The sequence below is a fragment of the Heloderma suspectum genome, chromosome 3 (assembly GCF_057233095.1).
Source record: "Heloderma suspectum isolate Gila_16-S chromosome 3, 16-S_ref, whole genome shotgun sequence".
NCBI classification, from domain to species: domain Eukaryota; kingdom Metazoa; phylum Chordata; class Lepidosauria; order Squamata; family Helodermatidae; genus Heloderma; species Heloderma suspectum.
This window is the reverse complement of record NC_139460.1, coordinates 91,402,014-91,413,428: the sequence shown is the minus strand read 5'-3', so window position 1 is coordinate 91,413,428 and position 11,415 is coordinate 91,402,014. Positions and strand designations below refer to the sequence as shown.

The following is an 11,415-nucleotide window of genomic DNA, read 5'->3' as shown; positions in this document are numbered from 1 at the left end:
AATTCAGGAGGATCCATTTTCATTAATAAAGCACCCGTAGTATTCCAGAGCCACAACAGAACCTAGATCCAGGACCTGGATTCTCATTTTTATATGCAGGCCCCAAATCAATACTCCTGACTACATTGTAAAATTAAAACATCCAGCCCAACCAGGAGCCAGTGGGCATGGATCCTCACAAATCCTCTAGTAGTATTATTATCATTATCTTTATTTATTATATTATTATATTTATTTATACCCCGCCTTTTTCCCAGGACTGGGACACAAAGCAGCTTACAAAAATTAAAACATATACAATTAAAACATATGAAAATATACAAAAGTTAAAATATAAATTAAACAATATAATTAAAATTATATTAAAACAGCATTTTAAAACAACATTTTAGCAGCTTACCCCCAGGTGCCAACTATGTCCCAAAGGCCTGCTGGACAAGAATGTTTTAGTCTGCCTCAGGAAACACATCAAGGAGGGAGCCATCCTAGCCTCCCCGGGAAGGGTGTTCCACAGCTGTGGGGCAGCCACAGAGAAGGCCGCCTCCCGGGTTCCCACCAAACGTGCCAGTGACTATTATAAATCCACCCTGAACAGATGTCACATTTCTGCCTAGTGAATGGGTCCAATACATCAGAATCTCCTGTGGTGCAACAACCCATATCCAAGGCATGGATTTTCTTAATTACTTTTACATGGAAGTCAGCTAAATCCACCTTCTAACCATGGGTGACACCTGCTTTTCACATTTTAGATCTTGGCAGGTACAGTTTAAGTATTGCAGGGGTTGCCAACCTTTTAGGACCCGTGGGCACATTTTGGAATTTGAGAAACTGCTGTGGGCACCACCATAAAATGCCTAATCAGTGGATCACCACTTTGGTGTCTTATCTTTCGTGTCTATGGATCTTAGACTGCATCTTATTCAGCAAAAACTTTAGCTTTGTGTCTATTGGACACCACAATGTCTCTTTAATAAGGGATTGCCTAATTCAGCTAATTGCTGGCAGTGCAATACAGCTAATGCTTCTTTTAAACATATGTTTCAGCAATGTCCAGTAGTAGCTTCTTTTTGTGGGGAGGTTATTACACAGAAAAAATTTGTACCAGCGCAATCTTTAATATTAACTGATGTACACGCTCTTTTAAATTATTTACCTGCTTCATGGAAATTAACAAATGATTGGCATAAATGGATTCTCTGCACCCTTTTGACAGCTAAAAGACTGATATTACAGTATTGGAAGGATAAACACTCACCTCCTATAATGAATGCAATGGACTGAGGACCTTATAACACTTTCAGTATTTGAAAGGCTTGCATATAGACGTCACCTTCAAATGGATATTTATTTGGATACTTGGTCCACTTTTGTTGCAGCCCATGTATAATTGCTAGAAAGTTGTATGCATTTCATACAAATCTGTTTATGTATAATTAAAAAATTGAACTTTTTAAATTTAACCAATTTGGGTGCCCATTAATTTTTGTGAACCATCTAGAGAGCTTTGGCTATTGGCCGGTATAGAAATAAATAAATAAATAATGTTGGGGACCCCTAAAGTATTGTATACCCTATAACAAGGGTGGGCAGAAAGTAGATCCTCAGGTGTTTGAACTTCAACTCCCAGCATTCCTGACCATTGGCTATGCTGGCAGGGGCTTCTGGGAGTTGGAAGTCCAAAATGTCTGGAGATTTACTGTCTGCCCACCCCTACCCTATAACTTGAGAGAGAGAGAGACATCTTTTCCCACTATGCACATATATTACATAAAGCCACAGTTGACTGCTTTCTGAAAGCATTTCTCCACAGAGAACAAGTGACAAGAAAATGTATGCCACTGCTATTTTTGGTCTTGCGGTGCTATATTGCTATGCAGTTCCAGACCACTCAATTTAATAGTTAAAGAAATGACCCAAGCATTAAACCACATATGGTCCCATTGAGAATACCTGGAGTATATGTGGATACCTGGATTAACCCAGGCACACATTGAAGCCATTCAAATAAATGCTCTTTCTTATACCATAATGATTATAGATATGCAGAGGCTTGGCTAACAATTTTATCTAAAAACATTTTAACTTGCCTTCAACAAAAGAAGCCACTCAGTCAAAGCCTTCATTTACTTTAACACTACTATTTTCACAATATTAAAGCACATACTAAATGCATTATCGAAGTATATATCCTAAACCAATGGTGCAGAACCTCTTTCAGCCTGAGGGCCAAATTCAATGTCACAGAAGCTCTCAGGAACTGCATTCAAGCAGTGGTGGGGCGGAAGGCAAAAGGGGTGGGGCCAAAAATACCAGCATATTGTAGCTTAAGGGCACAATCCTATATCGATAATCAGCAGCCTCCAAAGTTGGAGGCCACTGAGTATCCTAATGCAGGGTGGCCGGAGCATGGAGGCGATCCTCTCCTCTGTACTCCAGACATCCTGCATTTTTGCCAGATGGGCCCTTTGGAGCCGGAGGGAAGGAGGCTGAGGCGAGCATAGGAAGGTGTGTAAGGCAGGTTCCCCAATATCCTCCCCTCCCCACCCCTGGGACTGCCCCCTTTTCCCTGTCTCAGAGAGGTAACCGGTGCGGAGGAGGGGGCAGGGAGCATGGATTAGTGGCTCTGAGGTCGGAGCCCTGTCTCTGACCTCGGAGCCAGTAAACCAAACAATCCTATGGCCCCCAGACACTGTCTAGGGGACACAGGATTAAGCCTTAGGACAGGTATTTCCACCTCTTAAAATCAGAGGGGTGGGGAGAGAACTGCAGAAAGCTGGGGAGCCAACAACAATTTGGTGGTCCAGGGAAAGCGGGCATGGCCAACTGGAGAACCCTCAAGGGCCAGGTTGGGACCGCAGGAGGGCTGGATTTGGCCCGTGGGCTTGAGGTTCCCCACCCCAGTCATAAAGGATGCACTGGCTTGTCTTGAAACACTAAAGGCGCTAGGAAAAGGGTCAGGTAAGCGGGAAGAGCCACAGAGTTGTACTGTTGGGAGAAGACTGGGGCTGCAGTGCTATGCGCCCATTCATGGGGGTATCACTCTAACCAGCAGGATTTCCGTCTGCGTAAACGCGCCTAGGGCTGTTCTCCTTTCGCCAGGCAGCCGGACACAGCCACGTGTATCCTTGCAGGTTTGCTAGAGAAAAGGTGGATGCTGACTGGATCTCGCGGTGCCTTTAAGCCCCGTGAGGTGCAGGCTGGGAAGGCCTGAGGAATAACGAGCGGCTCCTACCAGGTCCAGGTTACAAGGGAAGGGTTTTCCCTCCTTCCCGCAGGCTGTTCGAGGAGGAAGCAACACCGCTGAGGAAAAGCGAGCCCAGACACTTGACTCTGCGGTTTTCGGCCGCAGGCTGACTGGAAATAACGTCACCGGGGAGTGCAGGCAGATCTGCCCTGCCACCGGGGAGGGGGGGGGGATTCCCGCATCGCGCCTTGTCCCGCCGCCGGCCACCAGTCGGGGCCCGAGGTGAGCTGAGTGGCAGCGCCGGCCAGCAGGCAAGCAGGAGGGATTCCCGCGCCGACACCTCTCGAGGACGGAGTGCTAAAGCCGCGTCCCGCATCCCTGCTTTCCCTTTTCTGGACTGGGGAGTTGGCTGCTTTGTTCGCGACGCGCATTCCTGAGGCGCGCTCTGCGTCTCCTCCCGGCCGGCGCCTGCAGCGCGAGTCCCTGGAAGGCGCGGGGCAGGTCCTGTGACGTTGGTTTCTCCTCGGCGCGTCCTGCTGGCTCCTCCGCCGAGTTCTCAGTTGCGCCCTTTCGCTGCGGAGAGGCGAATGTCCTTCCCGAGCCCTTTCGTCATCCTCGCGTCTCCACTCCACCCGCTGTTTACTCCTTCCGCCGCGAGCGAGAAGGATTATCTCGGCGAGCGGGAGGAGCGCCTGCCTCGAGTCCTCTGCGGAGGGGAGGGAGCCTGCCATGTGAAGGGTTTCCCTGCTGCTGAGAGAGAGACCGACCGACAGACGGACACGGGTCTATAATTATGGTCAGTCATGACTTGGCTGGCTTACTGGCTGGGTGAGGTCCAGCGGTTCTCACTGCTCTCCTTGTTTACGGCTGCTTTGGCCATCGTAGCCATCTACCTGGTGCAGTATGGCCTGAGGACTCTGCGGCAAGGCGGGGGGAAGCCGCCGCCGCCTGAACTTCTGCAGGGGGACGAGGGCTCCCTCTTCGCTTGGCTGCTGTCTCTGAGCAGCTGGAAGAGTGAGTGGCAGAAAGCCTGGATAACAGCGCTGAACGAGGAAGCCAGGTTAAGGGCGGTAAGTCATGGCCCGGTGGCTTTCAAAGGCTATTTGTACGCTGAAATGGCATTGGTTTATTATGGGACACCGTGTACGTATGGGGTGTGTGTGTTTGTGTGTTTATAGGGCATCCTGTGTGTGTGTGTTTCATTTCATTAGCCATTGGCAGCCACATTCACAACCCACTTCACCAAAGCCCTTGAAGCCAGGAGTTTAGCAACTAGAAGTAACTAACACTTACTTACTTGAAAGTAAATTATGGAGCATACACTCAAGTAAGCGTGTATTAACGCCGAAAGCAGTCTCACAGTGCAAAAGTGCATTGAATGTAACATTTTAGTAGATCGTAGCAATCTACCCGCAGGCGTTTTTTTTTCTTTGAAACATTCCAGGGTTGACCGCAAGCTTGCAATAGTTTCACCTTAATATATAATCCTCAGTTTCATGTGGGAAGTAGGCTTCATTGATTTCAATAGAAAATGTTAAGTAGGTGTCCAGCCCTAAATGTACGATGTAGATGGAAGGAAGGAAAGGAACGGTTCCTCCTGTGCAAGCACTGACCCCTAGAGGGACGCCGCTTACACTGGCGTTTTCATGGCAGACTATGGCGGGGTGGTTTGCCATTGCCTTCCCCAGTTGTGACTACCTTTCCCCCCAGCAAGCTGGGTACTCATTTTACCGACCCTGGAAGGATGGAAGGCTGAGTTGACCTGAGCTGGCTATCTGGGACCCAGCTTCCACTGGGATCGAACTCGGGTCGTGGGGAGAGTTTCGGTTGGAATACTGCCGCCTACCACTCTGCACCACATGATGTAGATGGAACCGACCTTGAAATCCACAGGGCTTCCTTCCAGGGATGATCAGGGTGTAACAACTTTATTTTATTTTTTACCTGAAATCCAAACTTCATAAAAAGTTGATGATCTTCCCACACCCAAGGTATTTGCAGATATACTGCATGTAGAGGGTTGGGGTTCTCCTAAATCTCTCAGGAATGGCAGTGAAGAGCAGAAGATAAACTAGTTCTTCACTATCTCATGCTGTTTTGTACACTATCTAATTCATTGAAGAGTCCTGTGCTGGCCAATCTGAGGGAAATTCATTCATCCTTCTTGCCCTGCATGGTCATCTACTCTGTTACTGGTCTGGGTTCCATTAAATATTAATAACTTGGGTTGTTGTTTTAAATAGCAGATTGAACTGTAAATTATGGGGGTAGGGGGATGTCAAAGGCTAGGGATCAAGCCTGCTGTAGGAAAACTGATAGGAGAGTAACAATGCCTTGCATGCGTACATCCTTTCCAAGAAAGCAACTGCATCCTCTTCTTTTGAGATCACTGTCTGGCAGTGCACTGTGTTTTTACTCTCTGTCTGAGCCTTCCAAACTCAAAACAATGCTGTCATCCGGAAGGCAGTGGAACTCTGCTTTGCTTCTGCTGATTCACCACAACAAAACAGCCTTAGAAAGAATGTTAATGTAACAGCCACTACTGAGCATACACAATATATGATATGCCTTGTCATGGCCTTTGGCTAGTACAATAAATTGTGTGTGTATAAAATATATAATATGCAGTTTATTAAAACATAACTTCATTGCAACATAACAAATTCCATGGATTATTTTGGCTTGGGGAGTGCCTGTGTTGTTGGCAATATAGGTAGCTACTGAATTCTGTGTGTGGAGGGGTAACAGGCTATATTTAACATTATGTGAACAGGCATTTTTCCCTTTGATGCTCTATGTCATTAAAGCAATTTCATACTGTTTCCCAACTGCAAATGCAAGGAAAAATATCAAAGTTCCTAGACTTAAGTGTAACAGTCATGGCCACTCTTAAGCACATCTGATAGGTCTTGTAAATTGTCACAATCCAGTAGACCTTTTAGAAGTACTTAAGGCTTGATTGTGTTCAACAGGACTTCATTTTTCTATTTTTTTTCCTACCCTTCCATGAACAGCATATTCTCCTTTCCCCACAAATGATGCCTCACAAGCTGCTTTTGAAACTGTACATACTGTGCTGTGCACAGTATTTGAGAAAAGGCAAAGATTCAGCAACCTGCTTGTATTGTGGCCACTGGGTACAGTCTAAATGTCATTAGACATGTCTGAATTTGAGGAGACTTTTGTTAAATGGTGTCCTCAAGAACCCCACTGTTTCTGGATCTTATATTTATTTATTTTTACCCTATCCTTCGATAAAAGTGTATTCAGTTTTCCGGCTCCCAAGGCAGCTTAGGGTGCAATCCTATCAGGATAGGCGGCTGCCTCCAAACTCGGAGGCGACTGCCTATCCAGTGCAGGGCAGGAGAAGTGTAGAGGGGATCGTCCCCTCCGTGCTTCAGCTGCGCTGCATTCGCAGCTAGACAGCCGATTTTGGCTGTCTAGCTGCGGGAAGTCGGAGTGGGGTGGACGACACTGGACGACACATAGGAAGCATCGGAACAGCACTTCTGCCCACCCAGGCCCGCCCCCAGGAACACCATGTTTTCTCCGCGCCATAGTCCTCTTATGAGCGCAGAGCGCAGGGCCAATCCGTGCTGCCTATGAGGCAGCATGAGGTAGTGGTGGTTGGTTCTCAGGGAACCTACCTTGGAGCGTGGAACCGACCTCGGAGCATCCTATCTTATTGCCATCTAGCCGCTAACTAGCAATCATAGGATTGTGCCCTTAAAGTAAGGTAAAGGTGTCCCCAACCAGTCGTATCCAACTCTAGGGTGCAGTGCTCATCCCCGTTTCTAAGCCGAAGAGCCAGCGCTGCCCGAAGACGCTTCCGTGGTCATGTGGCTGGCATGACTGAACACCGAGGTGCACGGAACGCTGTTACCTTTTCCGCCGAGGCGGTACCTATTTATCTACTTGCAATTTCTTGCTTTTGAACTGCTAGGTTGGCAGAAGCTGGGACTGAAGATGGGAGCTCACTACTTCACGCAGCACTCGGGTCTCGAACTGCTGACCTGCTGACCTTCCAGTCTGCAGTTCAGTGTCTTAACCACTAAGCCACCGCAGCCCTTAAAGTACAAAATTTAAAAATAATCGCTAAAATCATCAGGCAAGCAATGACTAAAACATCTAGCTAACATTTTTAAAAGCCTGGATGAATAAAATGGTCTTCACCTGCCCCCAAAACTGTAGCACTGGAACCAGGCAAGCCTGTTTAGAGAGAGCAAATGGGGTGCTGCAACAGAGAAGGTCCTTTTCCTGGATACTGCTATCAAGCTTACCTTAGAAAACTGGGGAACCAAGAAAAGGGCCTTGGATTATGATTTTAAGATTTGGGCAGAGTCCTGTGGGAGTAGGCAGTCCTTCTAGAGACTTGGGTTCCAAGCCATATAAGGTTTAATACTACAATCCTGTGCACACTTACGTGGGAGTAAGTCCCATTAAACTTGGGGGCCAAACTAGATGTGATGTTCATGTCTTGAGGCCTTGCATGGATGTGTTTTCCCCCCTAAACAAATAGCAGATACAACAGAGGGTGAACTGGCCGGTGGGCATGGCATGGCATGGCATGGCATGGCATGGCATGGCAGGTGGGTGGCCATAGTCCATTGCTTCCAACCATGGTTCTGTTCCAGTTTGGGCCCTTATGCTCCTCCTAGTTGTTGTTTTTTCAAAACATAGCCATGATTAACACTGCATCTAGTTGACCCACAGATACGCTTCTGAGTAGATGGGATTGTGCAGCAAGGGTTTAAACCAGCAATTTGAATTGTGCACAGAAATGAACTGGCAGCCACCGAAATTGTTCAAGAACTGGTGAGATATGTTCTATATGACTGACTTGTTTAACAGTCTAGCTAGCAGCTGTGTTCTGGACCAGTTTGGAATGTCCAAGTAGTCTCCAAAGTAGTCCCACCTATAATGTATTGCAGTGGATTTTGCCCATTACATGAAAGTAAGTTTCACTGATATGGGTTGTGCTTGCTTCTGAATGTATTGTGCCTGGGATACTAGATGCTCTTCATGGCACACAAAATTTACCTGGAGATTAAACTTACTTGCATTGATGCTTGAGAGCTGGCTGCTATAATGTAGTGGTTAAAAGTAAGCTGTGAGCCAGGAAAGCCGAAGTGCAAATCTTAGCTATTTCATGATCATTCAGGGATGGGCAATGCTTGTGCCCCTGAGGGCGGCATGCAGCAGTGGGTTGGTGGTTGCATGCCAGTGTGCATGGCTGGACCTGGCATGAGATAGGACCTGGGCTGGCATCCTCCTGCCCTCCCCGCGTGCACACACACAGGGAGGGTTGAATTGACTCCTTGCTTTCCCACAATGCAGTCTTCCCCACCACAATCATGTTCCCCCTAGCCTGCCAAACAGCTGTTTGGGCTGGCAGGAGCACAGTTTACATGGGAGGACAGCATGCAGGAAGAGTCATCTCTGTGTCATCTTTCCCCTGGACAGTTGCACCCCTGCCAATCCACAAAACAGCTGTTTAGCAGGCTGGTAGGAGTATAATTTACAGGAACAGCCCAACCATACAGTACACCATGTAGAATGACAACTTGGCACCTTCTATGCTTGACCATCTGAGCTTGGCTGCCGGAGCATCTGCTTGAAGTAGCAGCCCTGACGATGTGGCAGGTGAAGGGGTCTTTTTCTGGCAAAGTCAGCAGCAGTGGAAGAGGAAACTTCAGGGAGCGGCAGGAGATACCCCTGAGTGCTCCTGGCCACCCGCTCATGTTCTAAATGGATGCAGTTGAAGTTTGCTCCTAGTTTCCAGTTCCTTCTTCCCATGGAAGGTTGAAACAGAACTGAAGGAGCAGCCTCCATGAGGAATTGAAGTTTATATGCCCTGCAGCCTAAAACAAGCTTTATTTACTTGATCTGTATGCTGCCTTTCCACCAAGAACATGGCACTCAAGGTGGCTAGCAATCATAGGAACTAAAAAATTAAATACAAACTTGGTTAAAGCAACTATAAAACAAATACACTTAAAACACACAGCAATAACAGTAAAAACAGCACCCAACCTAACAGACCAGCTTACATGCCAAAGGCTTGCTTGAATAAAAACATGCTGGTAAGGGAGCCAACCTAGCATCCCTTGGCAGGGTGTTCCAGAGCCTTGGAGCAGCCACTGGGAAGGCCTTCTCATGTATCGCCACCAAACACACCTCTGAAAGCAGGGATACTAACAGAAGGGCCTCCCCCAAAGATCTTAAAACCCAGGGAGGCTTGTATAGGAGAAGACTGGAGGACTTTCCCCTTCAAGATCCACAAGAACTCTCTCCAATGAAAACTCTTTTGTTCATAACACTCTTTAATGTGTGATGCCCCAGGTGACACTTATAAATAAGGAACTGGGGGTGGGGATATACCCCAAACAAAGCTTTGCGCCACCACAAATCATCACTGACACAACCAGGAGAGAGTCTTCTGAGACACAGTCTCATGCTAGATTGCCTTGGGTAAACCAGTATCTGTCATCTTTGCCCCCCGCCCTTGCAATATGGTGATAACACTGGCCTACCTTATAGGATTGTGGTCAGAGTGACTGGGAAAACTGATGTGAAGTGCTCTGAACTTTCTCAACTGTGATATAAATGAACATAATATGCTGTAGCTCTTGCTTGATGTTCTGTTTATATCAGGACTGGGCAACCTGTGGCCCTTGGCTTAATTCCACTTGGTCCTCTGCCAGATTTCAAAGAGAAGAGGGGGTGGCAGAAAGAGAGAGAGAAAGGGTGGCAGCCCCACCAACTATCAGCATGCAGCCTTCACTACTTTACTCTCCACACATAACCTGGGAATGTGGCTCTCAACAGAAAACAGATTCCTCACCCCTTGGGTTATACTGAAGCAGCATTTAGGTGGAGATCATGTACCTGCATGATCTGCTTATTTCTCTATCTGCAGTACGTCTGTGAGTCAGCATGAGATACTTCTCCATTCTAATATGCGCAGTTGTGATTCTGCAAAATCTAAGACATCTATTCAGAGGAAATCAAGGAACTGTATAGCGAGCATATCCGAATACGTTTTAGAGGTGTGCATTGTTCTTTAGCACAATATTTCAAATGGCTTACATTTTTCTCCCCAGGGTCTGCCTGCTCCTGCACTTAACATTATCTTAACGTGCACATGTGGGCGTGGGCATTGGAATGGCTTTGTGAATTTTTAGAAGAGTAGTTGTGTTAGTCAGTTGCAGCTAAGAGTCTTGTGGCATCTACAGCCAACAAATTCATTCTGGCATAAGCTTTCATGGTGATGTCCACACTTTGCCTCTGACCATTTTGTAAAATAGCAAACTACATATAGCTTGCTTCTGTGTGCCTAAATTCAAGTTTAAATTATTTACCATGAAGTCAGTAGAAATCTGCATTTACCATATTTTAGGACTCTGAAAGATCTATTAAAGTTTTAAGAAGTAGAAGCAAATAGCCTGCTGGAAAAAAGGTCAAGTGAAATGTTCCACAAAAGCTTATGCCAAAATAAATTAAAGGCCTTTACGGTGCCACAAGACTCTTTTGTTTTTGTGAACTTTAGTAATATTATTTAAATGGAGAGCACTGTTTCAAATGTTACTCTCCCCCCAGGACTCCTGGTTATTCACATTTGAAGAAGATGCAGCTCCTCAGCCGCTAGAGCTTGTGGTACAACGAGTTTTAAGTGTGGTGAAATCCTCTGAAGAAAAGGTGAGCTTTGCTTGTCCTGGCAGTTTTTGTTCCAGTTTGTGGTTCCCCTCCCCGCTCCGTATGTGTGCACGCTGAAGGGGGATGCTAGGAGAATTTTGTGGTTGTGGACAATTTTAAAAAAAGAAAGGAAACAGATACATATATGTCAGTGTAGCGATTCCTTGTTGCACTCTTCTTCTTCTTCTTCTTCTTCTTCTTCTTCTTCTTCTTCTTCACCACCGCTCCAATGGTCATGAGCATGCTCAGAGAAAGAGAACAGTGGCTTGTACTTAAAATGCAATCTTGCTTGCACCTATGTAGCTGGTTAAACGGTTGCCTTCTTTTGAATTGTATCCTAATAAATATAAACTATACAGAAATAAATACGGTTTCTGTGATGAAGCAATCCTAACGAGCATCTTGAAAAACTTTTATTTTAAGGAATAAATGTATACTTGTAATGGCCATATTCATTCCTAAACACAATATTCACACTGAGTTAGCATTTGGTGACAGAATACCGGTAGCCCTGTGGGCACACACAAAAATAC

The 11,415-nt window shown here is 46.3% G+C and overlaps 1 protein-coding gene across 1 annotated transcript in view; it reads left to right on the top strand.

Moving 5' to 3' along the window:
• The first annotated feature begins 2,121 nt into the window (after positions 1 to 2,121).
• The window catches only part of C2CD2 (C2 calcium dependent domain containing 2), a 50,652-nt gene continuing 41,358 nt past the window's right edge, over positions 2,122 to 11,415 (top strand). The window contains exons 1-2 of the mRNA XM_084843791.1: positions 2,122 to 4,257; positions 10,787 to 10,885. Coding sequence (XP_084699917.1) covers positions 3,991 to 4,257; positions 10,787 to 10,885 — 366 coding nt within the window. The 5' untranslated portion in view covers positions 2,122 to 3,990. The remainder of the gene's footprint in view (positions 4,258 to 10,786; positions 10,886 to 11,415) is intronic.